We start from the raw sequence: 27,792 nt of genomic DNA, 5'->3' as shown, positions 1-27,792 counted from the left end.
ATTCTGATGTCTTAGCAATGATTTTCTTGCTGCAAATCGACCTGTCAAACCTGAAAATCTAAGTCTTCTCTTCACAGTTGAAACTGAGACTTGCTCACTACGACCACTATTAAGCTGTGCTTGAAGCTGTTTTAGTCCATAGCTTGGACTTGTGTTTTGGATCATTATCTTGCTGTGGGATGAACCAATGAGCTGTTGTCCTGTGAGCCGCCTAACACACCAAGCTGTTGACTCTCAGAAACTTGTCTTCTGATTCTGTTGTGGCTTTGGGTCTTCCAGACCTCTTCCTGTCAGAATTTCCCCCAGTTGCTGAGTGCCTTTGGTGGTAAAGAAAACTGTTTTCACTGACACTCTGACTTTTTCCACAATTTTTCTGTAGGAAAGACCTACATTTTTAAGTGTTATGATGGTCTGTCTCTCTTCTATTCTTAATTGCCTTTTCCTCACCATTTTGATAGCAGCACACTGCTTTCTGCAGCCCAATACTGCTCAAATAATGCTCTGGAGGGTATGTTGCCATGGTGTGTTCCAACACTACTTTTATGCAGACAGAGGGGGTTGTAAGTAATCGAGAAAAGTTGGGACACCTGTAGGATTTGGTAGCACCAACTTTCAAGGCTTGATCAACCTCCATTACTGCAGAACAGCTTTATGTTGTAAACCCATTTCTTGTTTCCTGAAAATGGCCTTTTGGATAATTCTGAAATGTACATTATTTTTCAGTTTTAGGTAAGCTGACCTTTTTTTAACCTCTGGCAGCTCACCACTTACCTTTGTACCATTTCAAGCTATTCATTGGATTTGAACTACTTGAATTAAAAAAAAAAAATGGAAAAATTGGGGCATTCCAAAACTTTTGACTGGTAGTGTATTCAACACACATTTTTAAATAAATTGTCATTTTTTTGTGCATGCTGGCTTCAAAAGTGCACAGCAGCTACCATGAAACACTTTTGTTGTGATGGACGCAAATGGTCCTCAGGGTCTCGGCAACAGAGACAGCAAGACCCAGCAGAGTGTTTTATCTATTGCCTCTATGTAGCTAGGCAACAGCAAACCACCATGATTATTGCATCATCTGGCAAAGAGGTCTCCTATGTATTCATCTCTAAGCAACACTTAGCTGGGCTTAGTAAGCAGGGAGCGAGAGCAGAGGCTGCATCACATGAAGAGAGGGAATGACAGTGCAGGGCAGACCGTGTGTGACAGGATGTGTGTGGGTGCCATTCTAATCTTCATTTCAGACATTCACATGACAGATTAATAATTTGTGTTTCAGAAAAGGGTTGGAAACAGAATGATTTAAATAGATTGTGACCTCTAATGGAGAAGTGTGGGAACTACAGTAAAACCAGTTAAAGGGGGTAGTGTAAATTTAATTTATAAACAACCAGACTAAATTTTATGTTGGTTCAGAGAAGGATTCTAGGCAAAAGGTTATTTTGGTATGGATCTGAATGACTTTGTTTACAAATATGAGATGAGGCTTAGGCCTTGGTGGAGAACTGCACTCTCTAAATGCTGTTTCGTGTTCGGAACAACTATAGACTGTACATAAGAGATGGAGGAAGCCATCAGGACGTTGCCCATTGGTTTGTGGAGGGCTGTTTTGAAGCCTTAAGTCTGGCCTTTGGCCGTCACCTGATTGATCTTACCAAGGTAGCAAGTAAGTGGGCCTGACTGGAGAATTTAAGGACATTATGCACTACACCTTAGCAACCTGACAATCACAGTATAGCCTCACCCTAAAAAATACTTTGCGTTATCATTTCATTCATATAATTTGAGGTGAAATGCTACACCTTCATCTCCTTAACTGTGCAGATCTATAAATTTGCAACCCGGTCCCCATCGATCTCTCAACCTTTAACTCTGCTCAATAGCTGTAAAACTACTCTGAGGTCCACAATGGCAAGTTGTGATATTGGAGTAATTCAGCCATACATGTTTACACAAGGAACCAATTCTGAACAAGAAAGCCCCACCCTGACAGCTGACAGAATTGATTCCTAAGGTTTTTTACATTAGTGTTGAGTCTATCACTAATACACTGCAGTGTCAAGACAGAAATACTTAGCCATGGCGTTGACTGCTAATGTCTCTAATACGTCTTTTAGCATATAAAAAAAATCGCCAAATGAACATGTTAACAAGGTTTTTTAAAAAATGCAGCTGTTTTAGACCCATCTCCACCTGATTGTGAAGCCCTTTATTTATTGCTTGATAATTTCTCATGTAAACATTACAGTCAATGGCTTTCATCAAAGATGAAATTTGTTCCATTAAATCTAGAAATATAAATCACTATTTATCTCCATAAGTGTACGACTTTGAGTACACAGCTTTTTTGTCTTTTTTTCACATTGAACCTGTAAAAGTACAAAAAAAACCCTCTTTATTAATTAATTAATTTCAGGTGGAAGCCATTTTGAAGTATACACTACCATTCAAAAGTAAATAGATGACAGGCATATTTTGCCATTTTCAGGGAAATAAATATTAATGGAGACAATGATCATAAGACAATACTGAAGTCTTGGGGGATTGTTCATGACTGGTTTGGAGTAATAGTTGTGAATAAGTTTTAGTTTTAGTTTAAATAGCTGTTCACTGTATTGGACACCATCAATGAAAGGATTAGGTGTTAACTAGACTGGTTCTGTATCAAATTTGTGCCTGAACAAAACAGGATGCCATACTGTCTCCTCCTACTTGCAAGCACCAGCCAGGCACACTGTATGAATAATAAATTTAATACATCAAGCAAGCTACTAATACAGTTAGTCAGGCCATCAAATGACTATTAGAAGTACTTACTCACGACTTAATCATGATCCAAAAATAAGTGTCTGACCATGTGTGCAAGATGTCTTCTTCAGCCACCTGTTGCTTCTTCATGTAATCTTTGTCATGTTGTCTGTAATCCATCAGTCCTCGTGTGAGTTTCTGCCTGTATGCATGCCGTATACACAGCTGATGCTGAAGTGCACATGGAGCTGTGGAAGTGCAGTTGTATTTGTGCACCACTGACACCGATTGCACAGATAATCATTAGAGATAACAACAAGCTTCAGAAAAGCTCTGAGTCATTCACCTTAACTTCAGTGTGAATAGAAAAATCAGGGGGAAAGTAAGTTAGTCAATAGTACATCCATCCATCCATCAGCCATACACCACTTAATCCTCCTTAGGGTCATGGGGGTCTGGAGTCTATCCCAGCTGACTTAGAGTGAAGGCAGGGGACACCTGGACAGGTCACCAGTCTATCACAGGGCTACACATAGAGACAAACAATCACACTCACATTCACACCTATGGACAATTTAAAATCACCAATTAACCTCAACATGTTTTTGAACTGTGGGATTAAGCCGAAGTACCCGGAGAAAACCTACACATGCACAGGGAGAACATGCAGACTCCATGTAGAAAGATCCCAGCCCCAGGATGCAAACCGGGGATCTTGCATGCAAGATGCTAGGCGATGGTACCAACCACTTAGCCACTGTACAGCCCCCATTTAAAGTCCCTCATCAAAAATTTTAAATAGGCAAAAATCTTAAAGCCTCAATGTAATTCCTGTATTTTCTGTCTTTTTATCTATCTGATGATTTAAGCTTAAGCTATAAAATCATAATTTCCACGAGAATCTACATTTTAGAAATAATTCTTCACATCTCTCTTTATATTTAGTCAGAAGTTCTAAGTGCCTTGACCACTTGTATTTTCCTTCACTTTGTTCTTTGATTGAATCCATTTTGATGTCCTTCTGACACATTTCCTTTGACTGTGTTTTGTGGTACACCAGTGTCTGTGTGGCTCTCATGCTTTAATGTGATATGTCATCGCAGTCTGACATTCAACTGAAGCTGTATCTTTTTAAGACACCAAGAGCACGCTGCAGTGGCAGAATATTTTAATAAAGTCACTGCTGTGGGAAATTACACAAGTACAAACTTTGTATTTCACACTGCAATATTTGTTATTATGCCCATCTGCAGTCACAATAGCAAGTTTTTGTCCTGGTTTCAGAGAGCCTGGGGGGTAGCATTGCTGTTGTGAAGGATTTAATGCTGGGATAACGGCTTGAATGGATAACAGTTCTAGAGGCAAATACGATAAAACTGAAATCAAATCAGAACCCTTCAGGCGATCAATACATTCATTCAATCATTTTTTTTAGCAAGTACAAGACGCAAACTAATTGGTAATATGATTTACAGCAAAAGCACACAATGTAATTCCACCGGATTGCTGGCTTTGTTTTCAGCAGCAGCTCATATGACAGATCCAGATTGTATTATGATCTCCTGCAAATGCATTTTCATTTCTTCTTTACAAATAAATACCACCATAGACACGAGACAGAAATGCAGACTACAAAAGAGTATCTGATTCAATACACTGGAAGATATCTGTAGTTCAGGAGAGGGGTTCACAATTAGAAAGCACTTAGAGAGTGCAAACCCCCAGTAAGGCTGAACAATCTTCCAGAGGTCACGCGACTTACTAATGAGGGTCTTCTTTTGACAATACCTAAAGAACGAAGGTAGGGAGGATATTAAAATTATAATGTTTCTGTAGCGCCACCTATGAACATTATAGAATTCTGAAAGTGTATCTTAAAAAAAAATCTTTTCAATTTAAATGGAAAATCATTTTTATGAAGAATTTTTGCAAGAGAAAAGGGAAAAACATTTGTTCAAAACTCCTAAAGTCCAAAAGTGAAAAAATAATGGTCCGATACAAGATAGAAATTTCAGTCGTCTGGGTGAAAGTTCTGTCACTTATCCTGCATTCACCCCTCTAACCTGTTGATGAGGCCATCTTAATGATAAAAAACTCTGATATGTCTGTTGAAGGTGGCCATGTGTGACACTGTTGCCAAAGAGCACCTAGTGCGTATGTCGGACAGCAGTGGGTTTGGCAAGACAGCAGTTTTTGATGACCTGGGAGTGAGAGCAGGTTGGGTATCTGCTGTTACCAAGTACCAATCTGACAACAGAGTTCTTTTGACAAAACTTTTAGTTCTCCATCCCACATTTGCAGAGCCAATCTGTCGATTGCTGACACTAGAAATGTAAGGTAATTTGGATCAGTCTCATAAGGATAACACTGGTATCAACACTGGCCCAGCCTGTCAAATTTGTGTATGGTAGCACTCTCCTGTTTGTGGCCTACTTTTCTATCAAATTTAGTAGTTTTAGTCTTAGGATGCTTTCAAACTACCTGGCCAAATGGTACACTTCCTGATTTGACATTCATCTATCCATTATCTATACACCGTTTAATCTTCATTGGTCATGGGGGGGTGGAGTCTATCCCAGCTGAATGAGGGTGAAGGCAGGAGGCACCCTGGACAGGTCACCAGTTTATTACAGGGCTACACATAGAGACAAACAATCACACTCACATTCACACCTATGGACAATTTAGAATGACCAATTGACCTCAGCATGTTTTTGAACTGTGGGAGGAAGCCAGAGTATCTGGAGAAAACCCACATATGCACAGGTGCTATGATAAGAAAGAAAAGACAAGCTATCACTTGCTGCTGATAGTTTTTCAGGATGGTCAAGAGTCTTTCAAGAATCACCAAAAAAGCAGGTCTGCAATGAATTAGAAGCTGCTGGAACGCAGGTGTCAGTGTCCACTGTCAGGTGTGTTTTAAATCACCATAAGCTGAGAGGCTGCCATGCTAGAAGGAAGATCTTCCTAAAGAAATGGCACCTAAAAGCTCAACTGAAGTTCGCTGCTGATCACATGGGCAAAGAAAAGATCTTTTGGAGGAAAATTCTGTGATGAGATGAAGCAAAAATTGAGGTATTTGGCCACAATTACCAGAAATGTGTTTGGAGGAGAGGAGATGAGGTGTTTACCTCAAGAACACCAAACCTACTGTCAACTGTCAAACATGGTGGTGGTAGTACTATGCTCTGGGGCTGTTTTGCTGCCAGCGAAGCTGGTGCTTTACACAAAGTAAATGGAATAATTAATAATGAATCATCACTGTGCAGCAACCTGATTTGACATGATTCACATAAAATCCTAAATGGAATGATGGGATATTTGTATTTTGCAACAAAACACTTGAAACAAGTTGATTCAAGAAAACCTTGATTTTTCCTTTTATTGGGCTGACAAAATCATGGTTTGGAGAGAAGGTGTGTGCTTCTACTTACTTGTCCCTCTTCTGAGCACACAGTATGGCACACAGCACACACATGCCTGCTCTCTAATGTGGTCAATCTAAAATCCCTGTAGACAGAGAAATACTCCCTGTGACCAAATCTATACTCTTTAGTATTATGTGAGAAATGTATCTAGATTTCATAAGGAAAGTGGTAGAGTTGCCCTCTGGTGGTAGCTTTTAACTCATATTTTTGTTGGTAATGATTTGAATACAGCTTTTTGAGTGGTCTGATCCAAACGCCTGTAAGGTGTATGTCAGCACTGTCACTCCCTGTGTAGGCTGATGTGAGGACACCTAGACAGGCTCCAGAATTTTCCATAATTAGTTTTGAATTAATCTGTCACCAACAGTGCTGCATCAGTCTTTGTTGTCAGCGCTCTCACCTCTGTATGCCATAACACCTCAGAGCACTGTCCATGCTCTTCAAACCTCTTGTGTTTCTGAGGAGATGAACAGATCTGTTAAATCCCACGCCATTAATATGCTTAAAATGTTGAGGCTGTTGAACTGCCTGAAACTGAATGACTGTATTTCCTTCATGTGCCAGCACACACATGGAAAAGTGCTGTTCTCTGATGCAGAATTGTATTTGTTAAAAAGTCTGTTTTAGCAAGCAATTTCAGAGCACCATCAAAAGCAGTCCCAGTCCTGGATATATTCAAATAATCTTCTCTTTGAAGGATTTAAATCTTAACAATAATGACTCAAAAATTAACCAAACTGCTAAATGGACTCAAAAGTACAGTAAATTGCAGACCATGTGTAACAGGCTTGATGGTTTTCTACTAAGACAAGCATCCAGCGTTATTAATATTCCACTTTTATCCTGAAGTTGTGCTGATGAGCCAAGGGTTTGCTGTTCAGGCCAGGCTGAGGGTGCTGCATGCCAGCAGCCTGAAAGAATCAAGTAAAAACCCCTCACATAGGGTGTTTCCAAGTGGGCAGAGTCTTCTGATTAAAGGCTGTTTAGGGAATTGCCAGTGATTTAAAATTTGAGAGAATAGTTTTTGCTTGAAATCAAATAAAAAATAAGTTGAAAACAGGGTATATGTGCAAGGCAAGAACAAAGAATGCTGAATTGTTTGTATCGTCAATGAAAGACAGAAACTCTTCGAATATGGACCTCCACTGTACAAAAGAGGAAATAAAGTTTCCACAGTAAAATACAGTTATTTGGACAAAAGCAAATGTCAGATCAAACCTGCATTTGAACACCTTCAAAGTGTCTGTCTGAACAAGGCATGGTAGCTATACTCACATACATGATGTAAAAACAGACCATGGCAAGGGAGTAGTTGAGCTTTCAGCTCAGTAAACCAGCTCAGCGGTTTACTGCTACCTCGGTTCCTCCTGGCCCATATGTATGAGAGTAATGTGCACTAACAGTCCTTTACTGGGATGATAAGACTGGTGTTAGGGCTCTTAGGCATTGGTATTTTATAGATCCAATGATAATGACAAATGCGAAATAAATCAACAGCTTGTTCTGCTGCCCCCAAGTGGTCAAAAATGCGGTTGATGGAGCTGTAAAGTGGTTTCAAAAAAAGAAATACTTTACACTGGACTTAGCCTAATTATGAACATGTTCTTCCAACCAAACCTAGCGGTAACACCCCAAAAAATGACCCTATATGGTCAAAGAATCAAAGAGCGGATCTACCCTTCAAAGAGACACAGACTGCACATTGATACGGCAGAGCTTCAGGATTAGAAATCCTGTTGCTACAGGGATTGCCTAGGCCTCTCTTTGAACTCTCTGCTCAGGTCTGCACTGCATCACTGTGCAAAGACATAAAGATCCTTTTCACAGCTATTTTTCGACACACTCCATCCCTGTGGTTGCCTCTTTGTCTGGTCTGGAATCACTTGTCACCATTGTCACCTTGTAAGCAACAACCACAGGGGTCTGTTTCTGGCCTAACAGCCCTGTTGGGATACATTTACAGTAACCATATGCAGTATTTTTTAATAAGATTAATTATTAGTTACCACAATTAAGCTTTTTTTTTTTTGCATTCATTGGATCGTCACGTCTTTTCACCTTCTATTTCTATTCCTCTCACTTCCTAACCTCTCACTCTCTCTCTCTCTCCTGATCTCACTATTCGTCGTTTTTTTTTTGTCATTCTGACTCACAACACTCATGCACACCCTCTCACACATGACAGTAGCTTTCACAGCACACACACACTTAAGTCTGATAATTCAACCTCCATAACTCACTATGACATACACAAACACATACACACTTACACATTAGCTACAGCAGGGCTTCAAGATTAGCAGCTACTACTACTATGGCACACCAGGAGACAGAGTACAACACACACTGAGGGGCACTAACACACTGTACAGTCACATTACTGGAGGTACCGACACACACACAGACTTAATACTACCACAATAGCATAAGCATATCCGTCAATGGCACCATACGTGTCTGTGTGCCTGTTAACACACTGTTAAATCCCACACACACACATGCACACTCTGGCCCAGATCCCTCTTATGAAGCAGCACTGTTTGGAGGAATGTACAGCAGAAGGGTGAGGGTGGGGGTGGGGGGGGGATGCTACAGCTCCTCAGTATCTCCATGGAAACAGGCTAGAGAGCAGCATATCCTGCTCAATGTAGTGTCAGAGACTGAAGATAAATCCAGTCCTCATTAGGGAAGCCAAACTGCACCAGGTGATTCCATTAATAATTGCAACTGCTTTTTCACCCCCTAAAAAACACAGTCACATACTCACCTGGATGAGGGCTTTTATTCATGCTCAATGTGCAATACCTCACCAAGACATTGTCTACTCAGGCTGATCATTGCATAAGGTATGATTTTCACTCACTCTAATGCCGTGTCATTGTTGCTTATCATTGATTTTCCACAGACAGCTCACATCTAGTATTGTACTAGAATATTAACTGACATTTGACATGGAATGGGGAAATCATTTTGGAGAAAAGCAATGATGACACTGATAAAAAAAAAACAAAAAACATTGAAAACACAGGGCACTCAATTCAAAAAAGCCCAAATAATTCCTAAGAATTTGCTGTTCCTGCCTCAGAATCCTACTAACCTTAAAGCTTGCCAGTGGGTCAAAGGGGGTCTCACTGTAGGTCAGGTGTTGCAAGATGCCACAGGAGACCTTCCCTGAGATTATTTAAAACTGATTCAATAGCATGTATTTGTCATGAAATTAAAACTGCAGAGAGAAATTTAAGGTCCAGCCTATGAAGCTGCTGGTGAAACTATAGAATTCCATTTTAAATACAGGGTGGTACTTAGCATTCATGCTGGGACCCATTACCAGGTCAACGTGTTTGATTTTCACAGCTGAAACTTCCACTATTCACACTTACTAACCTATGTCAAAAACTGGCTGAGCGAGTGCATGTTTCCACATGTTCTCAGCGCAAAGCAATACATTGTATCAATCTTGCTCTTTGCTTCCAATATCCAGCTCACTCCTCTGAATGCTCTTTATATTCACTCTTCCACTCACTCATACACCCACACAGCCTCACTCACTACCTAACATGGTATTGTACCAAGCACCACTTGAACGGATTAAAACTGGGAACCAGGATTCTGGTTATATTTGTCCAGCTTCCCTTCACTTAACCACAGGACTGAACATCAGGTGCCCAGGAATGATTAGGATAAAAGAGAGTAAACATTAATGATCCCTGTGGGGGTCCTGGGGTCACTGTAGCAGTAAATGAATAAAGACACACTATAGAAAAGAATGTGACAGATCAAACATATTGAAAAAGTAAGGCCACTGTTTAAGTCACTTTTGAAGCAAGAAATCTTTGTTGTAAATAGAATAGTCTTAGACTTTGAACCACGGGTTGGATGAAGCAAGGCATGATGAAATTTTATGCAATACACCAACATTTTTACATTGATGATTAATCATGAATTAAGTATATGATCTTTCACTGATTTCCTACTAAAGGTGATAACTAAATGGAAATTCACAGTGAAGGAAAATGCATGAAATGCAAATGTTATCTTCAAATACTGGGGGATATCATGCACTGTTAACTGTTGTCTCATACTTGCATTTGTCACAGAAATGTACATGGCATGTACAGCATCAATAGACACCATGTCTGCCAGTACATGTAGGGAGACGAATACATAAATCTCAGTGTTTCTAACGACAAGTATTTTCTGTTGTCATTTTTATTGATATATTCAAGGATTATTCACTGCTAAAACAGTTAAAGAGATGTTTGTCTACAATCTGATTACAATGGTCTACAGTGTTCTCTTTTGATGTGATCTGCAAGTCAGTGAATCACTAGCACGTGCAAGATGGTGACAAGACAAATGAAGGATGTGGAGTTGTAACAGTCTGAGATCCAAATAGGTAAGCTGCTAAAAGAAAGCTGATTCAGACTCATGAAGAGGTACATTAATTGCGGGATCCCAGGGAAGTGTCATTCGTTGAGATGGTTGTAATCAACACCCTCAGCTCTTACTGCTGCAGAAAACTGAAAAAAGGATTTATTCCCATTGTTAAAAAAATAAAAACCTGAAGGGAAGTGCAGTTTTGTGCAGCTCAGAGGACAGATTAGATTAATAACATGCTAAATTTGAAATGTTTTACATTTGCATTTTGAAATTACCCCGTGATGCTGCAAAAGAATGAAGTGATTATGGCAAACGGATGGATGGATGGATGGATGGATGGATGGATGGATGGAGTTAATACAAGCTTCTGTGGTTACCATGCACAGTAATCACCACCATGAACAAACAACAGAACATCAAGCTTTGTGCAATATAAAATGAAAGAGGAAACCGTCCTAGCTGTCCTGGTTTGATTTTCATGGTATGCCTTGATCACACAACACAGACACACCATAGCAATGAGTGTTTAGCACCATAGATAAGACAACATAAAAGCTAAATTATGACAGAATGTGTAGCTTATCACTTTGAATTTAACAGAAATCACTGGTATTTTGTTGCTGTCCTGCTCTGCACCCAGCAATGAATCTGCTTGTCAGTTAATGGCTGGTTAATCTTTCTTTCCTGACCTCCAAACCTCTGCAAAAAAACAAAGAGAAATGATGCCATCAACAACCAAATGTACTGCAGCTTAAGCCTAAAATAAAGAACACACTGACTGAAACAAGGAAGGTACATGAACAAATGAGTCATAAGATTCTTCCTTGTCATGGCAGCAACACAACTGTTCCATGCATTTTGTACTTATAAGCAACTGTTTGCACAGACTACTGAGGCAACTGAGGCATCTTTGAAATGGCTCCAAGTGACTTTTATGACTTGTTCAAGTCAATGATATGCTTTTTCAGATCATTACTGAGCTCCTCAGACTTTAAATTGGCTCAGTCAAAGTCAGCAGCTGTAGTCACAACTTAAAGGCCATGCCACTGAGAAAATTTGATTACAAAAACTCTCTAAATCACCAGTACTGACAATTGACATTGCTATATGTATACTTTTGACCCAGCAGATTTTGCCATATTTCCACATGACCTATAATTAAATTTTGGAAGAACCAAAATGCACAATTTATTTTTTGTGACAAAGACACTTGTGCTATAATCATTCCATCATAAAAAAAAAAATGCTGAGTTGAAAACTCTACGGAAATGACATGTATGGTCTTGAATGTAAAGTATAATAAGTATAATAATATGGTAGTTTTGTTTGCACCTGTACATCAGCAGCACCAAAGAGAGCTTCTTCAAATGTTAATGCACTGCTTTTTACTGCATGAAAATGAACAAAGAAAAAATTAAACCATAATTGTTGCGCAGGCATAAGTTTAGGAACCATTCTACTAGTAAAGCCTCATTACCTTCATTAACTCAGGAGCTCTTTATGGATTTGTTCGTCAGTGACAATCTGGAGTTTTTAAGTTTTCTGACTCTTCACGCCTTGTGGTAACACTCAACAGGACTCACTCAACTCGGGATCCTCTAAACAACTGACTGAGGATCTCAAATATTAACATCGTTAAGAAAGGGCTGCTAACTAAAACTGTGGAATTCAAGATACGCTCCTGAAGACTAAGAATACTTTCAGATTAAACTGCACATCTGCCACACAGAAAGGCAAATTAAAACCTCCTTACAACTGCAAAGGAGCTATCTGAAGATTTAGCTCAGTAGGAGTGGTGGTTTGGCATTCTACTATGCAACACAGATGCACAAACAGCATCTACATTCATCAGAAGGAAACATTACCTGCGAACTGATCAGCAGTCACGTATGAAGTCTACAAGGCAACATCTGAATGGGTTGAGCCATTTTAGAAACAAGTAGACACATGCACTTAAAACTGAGCTCTTTAGCTGACACCAAAGGTATGTCTAGGAAAAATGAACAGCATTTGATGAAAACATCATCTTGCCATCTGCTAAGTATAAGGGTCAAAATATTCTTCTTTGGGGTTGTGTGGTAGTATTGACACAGGAAACACCACACAGTTATTGGAAACAACAGGTTTCATGACAACTGAAACTCAAAAGAGACTGGCTTCTACAACAGAAGAATACATACCTTGAAATCCTAAAGATATCTTCTCACATCTATATCATGAGGCAGGTGTGTGGGAGATGGATGAGCATATCCAAAAGTTTCAATCAGGCTCCTGCATACTGTCTAACTTGCACAGCTGCATTTATTAGTGTGACATTTCAATGCTAGACCTTCAGCAAGCACATAGAGGCAGACACCTCTCTATTTTTAAGATTAGGCTTAAAACTTTCCTATTTGATAAAGCTTATAGTTAGGGCTGTCCCTTAGTTATGCTGCTATAGGTTTAGACTTGTAGGGGGATTCCCATGATGCACTGGGCTCCTCTCCTCTACTCGCTCTATACTGTTATATATCACCATTACATGTCACTAACTCTGTGTTTCCTACAAGGTCCTGTGTTTGTTCTCTCTATGGATGTCTCTGGATCTGAAGCTACATGTCTCTGATCTGCAGCCACTGGCCTCACCACCTGCTATGCTCACCTCCCAAATCCCCACTCTCACTCAACCGGTCGAGGCAGACGGCAGCCTTCCCTGAGCCTGGTTCTGTCTGAGTTTTTTTTTTTCCCTCCCTATCCCAGGGTTTTTTCGTTCCTTCCCACCGGTGCTCATAAGGAATCCAAAGGCAACTTTGGATTGTTGTGTTTTCTCTGTTTTCTGTTTGCAATTCATGAGGTCTGCACCTTACTATGCTAAACGCTTTGAGATGGCATATGTTGTGAATCTGCGCTATATAAATAAAATTGAAACTGAATTGAATAGTGATAAATACCTCAAAATCCATCATAAACTACTTCTTGAAATGCAAGCTGAAGCTTTTGGAACAGTGCTCATAGTCCTCTGGCCTGATCACCATTGAAAATGTGTAGGTAAATCTTAAATATGTTCAGCATGCAAGACAGACTTAATTACCTCAGGAACTTAAAGTGATCTGCAAGGAATGGCTGAAAATTCTTAAATCAAGAGTAAGGAACAAAAAAAATCTATAGGACTATGTTTCACAGCCCTGAATCTAAACTACTATCAAGTGTCAATAACGCTATTTAAGCAATAAATATGTCATATGATAGTTCATAAGTCTCTCAGTCCAGCTGTTCATTCCACAGTTCAACAACCGCTGATGCCAAATAAGTTGTGGACATTAATGATCTTCAGAGGAAAATTCCAAATTATTTTGGTCAAACTACCACCATTTTAGCAGCAATTGCCAGTTTAGCAATTTACCAGCATTCTCAAAATTCTACAAGATGCTATGAGCTATCTGTAAATTAATCAATTTCTTGATTTCCTTAAAAGCTTTAATTTACCCATGGGGATTAATGTCAGTGTTCTGACCACTTAAACTCTCTTGTTCTACCAATTTTATAGACAGGATATCACATGACGCCATAACATCAGGCATGAGTAGAAAACTGGTGGGTCCATTCATGGTCTTGATGGATTAAACTGATATAAAGGAATAGAACTAGAATTTGAGGAACTACACTTTTTCACTTTCTTCCTGATAGTCTGATGAGAAGATCCATAAAGCTGTCACATCTGTACGGTATATATGAAACTGCAGACAGAAGTCAACATAGATAAGCTAAAACACTGAAAATAGGGTAGCAGCTAGCCTGACCCTGTCCAAAGGTAGCAACAATCCGCCTACAAGGCCTTCCAAAGTGCACTGAAATGTTAACTTGACAATTGACTGTATTCTATTTATTTGCGAGGACCAGTTGCCAGGCAACCAACACAGTAGTTACTGCTCCAGGCTAAGAAACAGTCCGCCACATAACCCTATATAAAATGGTAAATTGTCATTTTTACACTTTGGTTCTAGTCTTTATACTAAGCTAAGCTAACCAGCTGACGATTCCACACACAAACTTATTGCACAGGCACAGCAGTATGTAGCAAGTCCTCCTGTCAGCGTGTTGTCCATTCTGTTCAACATTTGCTGTACATACTCTTGGGTGCAATACACCCTGCAGGCTCTAGTGGCTGCTAGTGGAGGTTTGCACTCTTACCCCAGCTAAATTTCAGGATGCAAGTGTATCTGCTAGGGAATCAAAGCAGGAAAAAGCTGCCTGGGAGCTGAGAGGAGCTGAGACTCTGCTCCTGTGAGATCCTCCTATGCATCCCAATGCCATGCATGACAAACGACCACGTCAGCCAGACACCTTGCTACTCAGGAGTGCAGCCTGATTCAGTCCACACAGCTGTCTGAGTGTTCTTGTGTGTACACATATAGGTGAAGGTTTAAGCCCTGTGTATAGTATGTAAGGATCGGGAGCTTGTTGCAAGGGCAAATGTAGTGTACAGTTTGTGCACGTGCGTGCATGCGTGTGTGTGTGCGACTGCATATGACAACAGACAAGGATTAATGCTGCCAGTGACAAAGCGTATCTCTCATTCCCCCGCCGCATATCACTGTACATCTATAGAGCTTGGCATGCTATCTGTATGCAAACATGAATGAGCATAAACGGGCATACATTTTTAAGCGAAACAGATTTATGGGGTTTTCTTCCATTTTTTTAGGTCAAACCCAACACATTTGTGCTTTTTTGGGCAAATGAATACAGGAGCTCAATGAAGCGCAAGACACTGTTAAAGGTTTCAACTGACACATACACAGAAGAGTCCTGTAGCCCTGTCAAACAGCAGAATGCAGGATTAGGATTTCGCTGCACCACGAGCTAGTCTGTATCTCTTATGATGACATTAAGAAGCTCATATGTTTGGAAGGTGAAGGTGATGAACCATGATTAGGTCACTTAGAGGTTCAAACTTTGCAGAGTCAGTCCCAGCATTTGATTGAAGGATTTTCCAGAAGGATTGCACCGTTCAGCTGTTGGACAGCAGGTTTCCAAAATCACAGAGTGATGGAGTAAGTTCTCCTGCAGCTACTACCCCCCCTTCCCCTCCTCTCCCCATCCACCCCTACGCTGCTATCCTTATTCCCCCTTTCTCTCCACTCATCATCTTGAATTTCCTCTATCTATGACAACCCAGCCATGCAGAAAATGACAGAAAGAGATTTTTCCCTATTAATAGCCAAACCGAATCCTTAAAAATGATTATATAATGATTAGCTATGGGTATTGAAGAAGATGGCCTGTCAGTTATTTTGAAGCCAGAAATCTTTCGACATGTGTGGTCATAAGAAGATTGAGGGAGAGTTGTTTGGCCGCACTGTCAAGATAAAAATCCCCTTGCTGCCCATCGAGAAGCCTGGTTGAAGAGCAATCCCTCCCACCCTAATGGATTCTGTTAGACTCACATACATCAACACACACACCAGCGCAGATCGCTGCAATTGTTGAGGGAAGGAGGATGTTTTCCCCAAAACTAAAGACAAATGTAATTGTCTTAGAGAGCTTCTTCTGAATTCCATCCACAGCAAGGAATAGCAATTACTGTACCTAATTTGCTGTGGCAACTTCTCATCTACCTGTTAAATTCACACACACACACACACACACACACACACACACACACACACACACACACACACACACACACACACACGGCTGTAACAGTTTCACAGAAAATGTCTTAGAAGAAAATGTCCCCCCCCCCCAAAAAAAAAGGCTAGAAATTTTTTCGCAGATGAGTCTGAGTCTTCTTACCTTGCTGCGAGTCTATGTTCCGGAGACATTGGAGCACATACGCGGTGCGTCTTCACATGATGATAGGGAAGCAGCAGACTGTCATGCAGAGGTGTGTCACATCAGAGAACGGAGGGGAAAGCAGGATTTCTCCCGTTTTTCTGTTCCTTTCTTGTTTTTCTTCCCAAAGCCCTCAGAGGAATGGAGCACTGACATAGGAGGAAGAAGAGGAGGAGGAGGAGGAAGAGGAGGTGGAGGAGGAAGAGGAGGAGGTGGAGGTGGAGAAGGAGAAGGAGGAAGAGGAGGAGAGGGAAGGCTGAGGAGGGAGCAGTCTGCCGGGCTGGGCTGCTGTGGATCACCTGGAGCAGTGATGGACTCTGCATTTACTCCTCCACTGCAGCAGTGCGAGGCAGCGGCGCGAGCTGCATGTTGCTCCCACAGATCACCACAAAACAAGGACACGGAGTCTCCATCTGCTGGATTCAGGATTCTGCAGCTCTGTAGCTCCACACGCTCCTATCCCCATCAGCATGCACACTCATGCTGTCTCGCTTCCCTTCTGGGGTTCTATATCTGCAGTTCTCTGTTTTTGTGCCTTCGCCTCACACTTCTCTCCCTCTGAAGAGGGGTTGTAATGAGTCAGAAACCAGTTGCCATGATATTTAGCTGTCAGTTTGCCTGCTCTGTGACGGCATATTGACTGGTGCATGTGGTCATATGTCTGGTGCTCTTGGTGATAAAATACCAAGCTCAATAAAACCTCAGCCAACCTCTCTCTCCCTGCGATGACATCACTCCTCCAACCAAAAAGGAGGGAGTTGTTTCCTGGTCTTGTTGGGACCCTGCTTACGTCACAGAGATTTTTTCATGCCATGTGCATGGCATTTAGTCCATCAAGAAAGTTAAGCAACAGTGAACAGGATGCGAAAACTGATAGTTATACTTCATGCCAGCATGGCACTAGCTCCAGGACAATTATAACATCAAACTTACATACATTTCCTGTTTTTGGAAGTCCAAAGACTACCGCTTACCCAAGCTACAGCCGCACACTCCACCAAGCAGTAAAACACCTCATCTCCAAGTTTAATCATCCTCACATTCCCCTCGCGTCCTCCCTCCTTCACCAGCCTCTTCTCTGTCCTACAGCATAGCAGAGCTTCAAAGGTTGAGAGACAATCTGACACACAAATAAATACAGACTGGGAAGAGATCATATTCATTTTAGGCCAAACGCAAGACTATTTGGTATTCTGAAGAGCACGGGTGCTACTCAAGAGAAATATGAGTGCTCCTTCTCTAGATGAAAATGACATGTAAGCAATAACTGCAGCAGATCAAAAAGAATGGCACAGAAATCTAGTCTGACATTGTGTAGTAAGAGCTCCAACCAAAATCTATGAGACATGGTTTTCTTGAATTACATCAGTAGCAGTGTGTGTGCAGACTGACAGCAAATCAAAATGGACTGAAAATGGTGTTCATGTATATTACAGAATCTATACTAGAAAGCTACAAGACCATTCATGAAATCAAAATGAAAAAAACACTACTGTTTGTCAAAGCATTGTGGACACCAAGAGTTAGCTTAGCCACAGGTACAGGGAAGTCGTAGATGAAACCAAGGGAGAAATATAATAATAAATCCAGAGAGGGAAGCACTCTGGATTATCAGTGATCCCATACTTGAAGCTTTTACCCTCAGGGTAACACTACAGACTGGGTAAAAGACATAATAACTGCACACAGCAAGTCAGTCTTGCCACATGCAAGGAACAAAATAATCGTAGTATTGAAATGATTATAGTTGGCACACGACTGTCAAAAGATTTCTTCATTAAATTCAATTAAGAACATACTAGCTCTGTCCTCTAGGGATTCTTTTGCATTTAGTCCTAAAATGATAACACTTGCACTTGGGTTTATACAAACTGTTGAACAGCCCAACCAGCCAAATTAAGTAAACACATTCATCCAACGCAACATGGCACGCTGTCTGTACTGGGTGGTGAAAATGGCCAGTTTTTGAAATACACCAGTAGCTACAGTATGCCATAGCAGCAGTTGGATATGCTATTAAAGTGAACAGTCCCACCTAGTGGTGTGATTCTGATAAAGTTCAAACTCTCCTGACAAAAAGTCATAAACAGCATCGCTGCTCCTGATATTTGACTTGCCTACTTTATATTCCCTAAAATGATCTGGTCTGCACAGTCATTAACATTCTGCCTCAACCTTGTAAAAATGATGACTAAGGTATGATCAAGAGCAAGTTCTGCGGGTGGCTGATAAAGAAAAAAAACTTGAACAATTCTTTAGGTTATGCTAATCAAAACAGCCAAGATGGTCCCATATCTATACTTCATCACAAGCGTTTGTGCTGACAAAGCCTGTAAAACTACACTACGACACTACACATGATTAACTCACAGATAATCTCTGATGTGTGGTTGAGCTGAAACTCCAGTGTCAGCTCTTTTGTAACGTAAAAAGACCTTTTCAGATAATGATCAATGCGTGATCTCTTTTCAAGCACCACTAATACTGTCAAATTTGACGTGAGTTTCTTTTTGTTACATAAGTGTTATGATCTCAAACATGGCTACAACACAAGCTAACAGAGTTAGGAGAAATACACCTAAGACACTGATGAGCAAAACAAAGAATTAAAACCTCAGTTTAAAAATAGCAAAACCTGACCTTAAAATGTTTGATCATTGGTCAGTTACACACCAACAAAGAAAGTTTAATCATCATGTCAAAGGACTTATAAGTCCTTATAATATTGTAATATTTTTCATGTGCTCCTCTACATTTATTCTGACTCAAAAGATGTAGATTGTGGTTTTCAGCCTGCCTGCTTTGACCATGTATTTTACATGGCTTTCTCCTCCCCTTCCACTATCTGCATGTTACCATTCTGTACAGGAAACAACAACAAGCACTGGACAGGAACATAAGTGCTGAAAATTTTTTGAAAAGTCTGTTTTTCCCATAGCAGAATAATAATAAGGTGCGGTTACACCATTCTACAGAACGTTCTGGCTAAATGAAACTACGATGTCATATTTCTGACCAATTAAACTACAATTCACAAAATTGAACATTAATATTACTGGTCCTGTTTGGAACAGCCAGATGTTTACAGCACATGGGTATATTCTGTGTGAAGGGTATTAAAGCCATTGAACGATTCCATCCATCCATCCATCCATCCATTTTCTATGGAATGCTTTATTGTCTGTAGGATGGACAAATATGTTCTAATAAAGAGTGTCCTGACTGATTCTTCTTTTGCTATGTACAGTATGTATGGATGATCAAATATGATTAAACAGGAAGCTCCGTTTTGCCACTGCTTCATAACATAATCAATTATAAAGGCAACAGCAGATTCATTAATTAACAGTCCTTTTCACGCATTTGGATAACTTAGCAAAAAGAATAGCTTTGATGACAAGGAAAGAGCACAAACCATACTGCTTTTAAAAATCACATGGGTAGTAGGGCTGATAAACATGGAGATAGCAGCAGTGTGCACAGGAATATTACCTGTTGAATCTGAATGAAGCACACCATGTTGTTTAATCGTTACAGTATTATTCTCTATGTACCTGTTTCTGTCCATCATATAAGAGAATAATATTTTAATGACAGCAAAAAAAATAAATAAATGTAAGATTACTCTTTAATGATTTCACCTTGGCCTTTGCCTTCAAAAGCATAACAGTGGCAGTGAGGTATTTGAGGTTTGTGCTGATGTGAGCCAGCATTTCATCATCTACAATGTCTGAAAAATGGTAAGAGAAAGGCAGCGGACTCCTGCAGTGCTTTTTCCTTGGACGAATCTCTGTGCTCTGACCTCGACTGACAGAAAGATTCGTGCTGAGTTCAACTAACTAACAACTATCTTTGCTCTGTGTTCAACTTCTCCACACATCATATAACTACCACAGTATCACAAGTTTGCTCACCATCTTTGCCAACCTGTTCTCTTTAAGGGTCTTGATATACAGTTGTCTCAAGCACATGTAACATAAACATGCTCAGCACACAGAGTCAAAAGCAGCAGTTAATACTTGTGACTGTAAGTACGGCCAAACGATTAGTGGAAAAATAGTTATCAAGTGCAATTTTTCCAACAGAGATTGCAACTGCAATTTGACTTGCAAACTAATTTTTCAACTGTGAAGTGAAATGAAGCTTCGGTTCAGTACTGGCTGTGCGACACACAGTTTTAAGTGATAGATCACTTGTTTTAAGTAATCCATCACTTAAAACAAGTGATGGATTACTGATGGAGATACCATCAAAAGTGTGACTGCTACACAAAACATCATGAATTTGTAAAATTAATAACACGACAGTTTCAACTCCAAATTAGTGTTGCTCTGTTTCTGCTAGATGTGTAAAAAGGCAACTGTTTGCTAACTTTATCCACTTTGAAAGATGACAATATATATCTGGTCATTGATTTAACTCCTAAAAACTAGTATAGTAAAAGCAAATTTTTAAATAAAAGTTATTGATGGATATTGCTTACAATATTCAAATTAGTAAAGAGTGTGTTACACTAGATGTATTTTTTATTGCATTTTTATGAAGGAACGGTGGTTAAAGATTAAGTCTAGTGCACATGAATACAAAAGTATGCTTTGTGCTAGTTCACCACAACTGTGGTCATTTAGTATTACATATTTATTTCATCTGACTTAGACAGCTGCAACAGCCTTTTTACCTGCCTGAACCAGAAAGATATTGATCAGCTTCAGAATGTAAAGAACTCAGCTACCAGGCTGTTAACCACAACCAAGAGATGTGATCACATCATTCAGTTTCAGTCTCTTCACATCAACTCCTAGTACATCTTAGAATATATTTTAAGATTTTATTGATTATTTTGAAGGCCTGTCATGGCCTCTCTGCTAGCTACAGTTCGGGTCTTTTACTGCTGTACTCACTGGTACAGACAGACCAGTGACCCAGCTGAAAACTAAAGGGGAAACTGAAACTAAGCAAGAGTTTTTGGATCCAGGACCCAAACGCTCTGGCGCAATCCACCCAAGGAAATCAGATCAGTAGCATTTTAATTTTCTTCAAATTGCCTGTTATTTCCTTCAGTAACATACTTGTAGCTCGCCTTGCAGCTAGAAGATCCCCGATTCGCGTCCCCGCCTTCCTTGGATCTTTCTGCATGGAGTTTGCATGTTTTCCCTGTGCATGTGTGGGTTTTCTTCAGGTTACCCGGCTTCCTCCCACAGTCCAAAAACACGCTGAGATTAATGGGTGATTCTAAATTGTCTGTAGGTGTGAATGTGAGTGTGATTGTTTGTCTCTATATGTAGCCCTGTGACAGACTGGTGACCTGTCCAGGGTGTCGCTTGCCTTCACCCAAAGTCAGCTGGGATAGACTCCAGCATCCCCCCAACAGAGAAGGTTCCACCACCACACTGTCATTCCTTCAGATCACTGCTACTATAAAGCTGTTACACAAAATGTAAAAGACAGAGCTACCTATTAGTCTGAGCGACTCCTCGTCATCATTCACCCCTCCCACCGCTTACCTGAGTCCTTCTCAAAGAAAAGACAGCAGTGAGTCTGTAGTAGCCATGGTAACACCTGTGACAAATGAAAAGATGGATGACAGATATAGTACAATACAGCTGAGTCACCACACACACACACATTGGCTGAATGGAGGGGAGCAGCACAATGGGAACATGTGGGCATTTCTAGACAGACTAAACCTGAGGGAGGAAACTGTGGGTCCCCTCCATTCTCAATGGCTTTAACTGCTCTCATCCTCCCTCCCTCCACCTCCAAACACATGAACACCTCAACCACAGACCCCACATCACTGATCCTGATGACTGATCTGTAGGAATCAGGAATACTATGACAAGTGAACAAATCCTTCACACACTGACTCATTGTCGCCCTACAGAACTTCAGTTTCTAACATGCACACTTTGCGTGGCCAGGTGCGATGCCCTGGTTTCAGATGGTCTAATTCAGCCTCCATCACAGCTCACGTAGATGCACCTGAGATTAACCAACAACAACAACAAGGAGCTGCGCTGCGGGCTGCTTCAAGCTCACACACTGTGCGTCCTTCCTACCTTTTTCAGCGCTGACATCTTCCGCCCTGTAGAAGGTCACTTCTTCTTCTTCTTCGATAGTAAACGGGAGATAAATAAGTGGAAGGCGATCATGTCCCCTGATATCGGTGAAATTGCTCATTGCCTTGCTCTCTGGAAACATCTGCAGCAGAGCAGCCGTAGTTTCCCATGATGAAAGCGGCTTCTGTGGGTTTTCTTGTCCGACGCAAGTCCTGCTGCAGCGGCAGACTTCATCTTCTGGAGATGACTTAGAACGCACTGATGTTCTTCTCACTGGACGCGCTGCTCCTCTGCTGAAGGCAGCTGGTATCAGACGCCATTTTTACAAAGTCGGCACCCACTGTCACCCATTTCTGTTGACCCAGTGGATAAGAAATAACGCTGCACGCAACTTCTAATGCAAACAGAAATCAGGGAGTGTTAATAAAGTAGAAGCACTCCCTCGGTGCACCCCCACCACTAAAACCTCCAAACACCCTGCTGATGATTTAAAGTGAAAATACAGAGACTGTAGTATGTGTTCTGGTGGCTGACAATAAATGTGGCTTTTATAGTTGGAAACAATTACAATTATTTGTTCAAGTTATTTACTCAGTTGCCTATGTAGTGTAATTTTTTTGGGTACAATATATTAAAACTAAAAGATGATATAATTATGGCAAATGATATTAAACCGAAGAATAGAGTTGAATTACATAATAATGAAGGCTCTAGTTATCACTGATGTTTTGATATATCTTCCAGCTGAGTGTGTATCCTCAACAGACACGCACACACACACACACACACACACACACACACACAGCTGGAAGATCATAAAGTAAAACATGCATTTTTGGTGTGAAGACAAATCACATGCTTTTTAGAAAATGAAATGTGGAGACTCAAAACATAAAGGTGTAAACTTAAGGCATTATAACTGTTAGAAGCATAACAATACATAATGGTGTAACATGCATGAAATCTGTCACAAAATAATAGGGAAAAGTCTGAACATGCCTGGGCATGTTCTCTGTAAAACATGACTTAGTGGTGAAATATGATAACCTGGTGCCAAGATCTGACCAATAGATGTAGAAACGTATAGTGGTGTCAGAATTATCTCACTAAGAATACACCCTTTTGGCATGGAAAAAATGGCCCACAACTCACAGTATAAAAGACAATGCACAGCTCAATGTAGTCAGTATTTTCTTGTGGTGCTATCACTGCTAAGAACTGTTCCTGGATTTTCTTTCTACAATAAATCCTGCTGCCCTTGAATGCTGACTTCTCCTGGTGATTCTCTGAAGATCTTTGAAGAAGCTTTTTAGACATTTGAACACGGTGGAATCTTAGACTCTGGCCCATGATTTGGGGCTTAGTTTCCACCTCACCAACCAGTATTCAGTCCATCTGGAGATATTGTGATGGAGACTGAAACGCAATGCAAAATTATGCAGTAACACTGCTTTCACATCTTTACACTGCCATTATAAACATGTAACTATCAGAAATGTGTAAACAAAGAGAGTAACAACAAATAAAAAGGTACATCTAAAATGGCCATTAACAGTTACAATAGTGATCACATTAATAAAAGGATAAAAGTCAGAAGTGATTCAAAAGAAGATATGTGACTAACAGAAGCAGCCTTCTTTGTGCATTTTACACCAACATTTAGCATGAAGCTAACAAACAACACTGAGTGAGGGGAATTTACGATTCACCTTCATTTATTATATAGGACAGTGGAGAGAGAGGAAATATGGGGAGAAGATTGGGGGAGGGACCTGCAGCCAAATCCCATGGGCTAACCCATGACCACTGTGTCTATAGCCCTGTTTGTGGGTCACCCACTCAACCAGTTGAGCTACTTCAGCACCTTATATGTAGATATTTTTATTTAGCACCTGCTTAATGGTTACCATAAACACGAATCTATAAGCTCAATCCTCGCAAAAAGTTTTTTCGTGGTTTTAAAATATTTTTTATCAATAATTTTGGTGTTTTATGTCTTTATTTGGCCTCGGGGTGGTGATAGAAGATCCCCAGGTCGCGTCCCGGCCTGGGGTCTTTGTGTGGAGTTATGTTCTCCCTGTGCAGCATGGGTTCTCACCAGGCACTCTGGCTGGTTAATTGGTGATTCTAAATTATCCATAGGTGTGAATGTGAGTGTGATTGTATGTCTCTATGTGTAGCCCTGTAATAGACTGGTGACCTGTCCAGGGTGTCCCCTGCCTTCACTCTAAGTCAGCTGAGATAGATTTCAGCCTCCTACAGAGGATTAAACGGTGTACAGGTGAACTTTCGTCTCATCAGTCCTGAAAATATTCTACCAAAAATCTTGGCTATCATTCAGATGTTTTGGGGTTTTTTTTGCAAAAGCAAGACGAGCCTTTAAGCTCTTTTTGGTCAGCAGTGGTTTTCGCCTTGGAACTCTGCAATGGATGCCATTTTTGCCCAGTCTCTTCCTTACTGAGTCTTGAACACTGACGTAAACTGAGGCACACAATAACGTTTTGATTCAGTGGTGGGAATAGGTCCCTTGAATAACTACTTACAGTGCAGGTGCTTCTCAGCTTGAAGGCAGTAAATTTTCACTGTACAAAAGGAGACTGAAGTACATTGCTCAACTTGCAGCCTTTTACTAAGTTAAACAGAGTAATATGTCAACACTACTTTGTCTTCAGAGTCAAAGTGGACAAGGACATGAGGCAAACAGATATACTGACATGTAAATCAGGTGTGCAATTGTCATTGGATAAATGGCTCAACTATTGGTGATTGATTGGATGATAAATCCATGGGTTGGAGTTGCCATAGTCAGTGTCCAAGTGCCACAACCCTGATACCAATAATGTGAGAATCACGGGAACAAAGACCTGTCTTCAAATTACAAAGATACAAGAAGTATCAGAACAAATATCAGAGGGATCAAACTAAAGGAAACTTGAGAAGCCGAGCAAATTACTTACATGAAAGAGTTAACACCATGTCAGGAACAAAGCAAAACTAAAGTTAACAGAATGAAGGTGTCACAATGCAGGAGGTTTGAACCCAGAATGCAAACATTCAGTCAGGTACCGGTTTGAACAAAGGTTTTTATTGTCACACATGGCGAACTCTCAAAACAAAATTAAACAGCCCAGACCACACTCACAAAATCAAAATAGCTAACAGAGGGAGAGGGGGCTGGCAGGCTCGGGTAACCGGCGGTCCTGAGGACGCACACTGGCACTGCTGGACGTGCCGCGGAGGTCGGAGGCGGCTGGATGTGCTGTGAGGATCGGCGGCGGCTGCTGGACGTGCCGCAGTGAAACGGCTGGACGTGCCGTGGAGAAAGCCGGGAAGGGAACCGGCACAGGGGCAGCCAAGAAGACCGGCAGAGCAGACAGGCTGGCTACGGACCGGTCGGTCCAGTGGAAGGCTAAACAGAAAAGACAGGAAAACCGAGGTAAGCACGATGGCTCAAACGGATGGTCATACAGCTAATAATGCTACTCACAACACGACGAAGCGGACGCTACGATGTGGCAGAGACTGGAGGGATGAGCAGGTCTTTATCCGGCGCTGATGACCGAGTAGATGCAGCTGCGGTCCTTGCACAGCTGGAGTCGATGAGCCCCGATCACCGGCGCAGTCAGGAGCATAGCACAGAGGGGGGTGAGACCGAGAGAGAGGGCAAAGGAGAGATGCCAGGAGGAGAGAGAGAGAAAAGGCAGACAGGGAGCCAGGGCAAGACCGTGACAGAAGGTACAGATACACAGCAATAAGTTATCTCTAAGTCAACATAGAAAACTTAGAGGAAACTCCACATATTTAGTTGTTCTTCAGTGACTCAGTGATTAGCACTTTTGCCTTGCAGCTAGGAGATCCCAAGTTCGCACAGGGAGAACATGGAGTTCGCATGTTCTCCCTGTGCATGTGTGGGTTTTTGCTCATCTTGTGTTATTTTTTTTCAGTTGGTAATATCTGCTCCTCCCTGATGAAGCAGTAAATGCTGCTCCGCTTTAGTCTCCAGTCAGTCGGACTTAGGCAGTGCTCACACTCCTCTTCCTCTAAGTTAGCTACTCATATATAGCTGCCTTCACGTGAATGGAGCTGCTGTGAACGACTTAAACTCGGAGATGTCATTAAGTTGTTCACATGAAGGCAGCGGGGACGACTCATGGGAAACACAAGTGACACGAGAAGAAAGTGTGAGCAATTTGCATATAAGAATGGCTCGCAACTGTGAACCGGTTCTCATCGCTCACTTAAAGGAGCCGTTCAAGTGACTGACTTGTTTGCAAACATCACATCTCTACCAGACATGCTCAGACTTTGCCTCAGCCCCCCCATCACATTTTACCCATATTATTTTGTGACAGATTTAATGCATTTTACACCATTATGTATTGTTAAGTTTCTTAGACATTTTTAACAGTTATATTGCCTTAAGTATGCACCATTATGTTTTGAGTACTCCATATTTCATTTTTCTACAAAGCGTGTGATCTGACTTCACACCAAAAATACATGTTTTACTTTATTATCTTTCAGCTGTGTGTGTGTGCGTGTGTGTGTGTGTGTGTGTCCTCCACAGATGCACACAATACCATCAAAACATCAGTCTTTACTAGAACATTCATCATTATGTATTTCATACATATGTTTTAACTCTATTCTTCAGTCTAATAGCATTTGCCATAATTATATATTTACTTTTAGCACATCAGACCCCAAAACTATTACATTACGGGGGTAGCATATCATTCCAGAGAAGATTCATAAAGTTCAGAATTTTTTTATGATACTTATGCTTACTTTTCTAGAAGAGTTCCTCAGAGCCTTAACACAATGTGTATAGTAATAACAGTGTGTGGGAGTGGAGTGAAGAAACATGGTTGGATTGATTGCTCAGAAACTGGTTTTGCAGTGAGATGCATAGGTCACTCAGAAAATGTGTAGGTGCAGAGCTCAACACTGCCTGAAGCTGAAAACAGTCTGCATCTCTTAACCTTTGCTCACACTGCAGAAACCAGCAGACTACTTTGTTGGACACATTTCAAATCAATCTGAACTTACACTGTTACCAAATAAACAAAAGTTATGGATTATTTCAGTCTAACAATTCCAACAGTCTGCAAGTAGGTTTTAGTCAAATGGGAGGAATTCATTTTGGTCTAAAAGGTAAAACAAACACTGCCGCAATGTGTACATAATGCTTACAAAACTTACACAAATGTATCATATATATGCAGTTTTTTTTTTTGTGTTGTTTTTCATCTGCTGCTTTTGTGGCATATACAATTACTCCCACCGAATAACTGAAATCAGAAATGATAAAGAGAAATAAGGAACACAAGAGAGCTCATCTTTAACAAGAAATTTAAAAAAAA

General features: G+C 40.7%; 1 protein-coding gene and 1 long non-coding RNA gene across 9 annotated transcripts in view; both read right to left on the bottom strand.

Moving 5' to 3' along the window:
* Nucleotides 1–22,793, bottom strand: part of LOC111578333 (disks large-associated protein 2) — a 126,786-nt gene extending 103,993 nt beyond the window's left edge. For 4 of the 8 annotated variants that reach the window (XM_055015972.1, XM_055015974.1, XM_055015973.1 and 1 more), the window contains exon 1: nt 22,430–22,788. In XM_055015972.1, coding sequence (XP_054871947.1) covers nt 22,430–22,571 — 142 coding nt within the window. In that variant the 5' untranslated portion in view covers nt 22,572–22,788. Of the gene's footprint in view, nt 1–16,331; nt 17,104–21,874; nt 21,930–22,429 lie in introns of those variants that run through there. The other 4 variants (XM_035954980.2, XM_055015978.1, XM_055015976.1 and 1 more) reach the window with 4 other exon arrangements.
* Nucleotides 22,794–25,494: 2,701 nt separating this feature from the next.
* Nucleotides 25,495–26,483, bottom strand: LOC111578345 (uncharacterized). The gene is made up of 2 exons (XR_008603615.1): nt 25,917–26,483; nt 25,495–25,838 (listed from the first exon to the last, which is right to left on the bottom strand). It is a non-coding gene; the product is annotated as an uncharacterized LOC111578345 (long non-coding RNA).
* Between the last annotated feature and the right edge of the window lie 1,309 nt (nt 26,484–27,792).

This window comes from Amphiprion ocellaris, chromosome 12 (assembly GCF_022539595.1).
Source record: "Amphiprion ocellaris isolate individual 3 ecotype Okinawa chromosome 12, ASM2253959v1, whole genome shotgun sequence".
NCBI classification, from domain to species: domain Eukaryota; kingdom Metazoa; phylum Chordata; class Actinopteri; family Pomacentridae; genus Amphiprion; species Amphiprion ocellaris.
The sequence above is the reverse complement of the archived record's forward strand: the minus strand, read 5'-3'. Positions and strand labels throughout refer to the sequence as shown.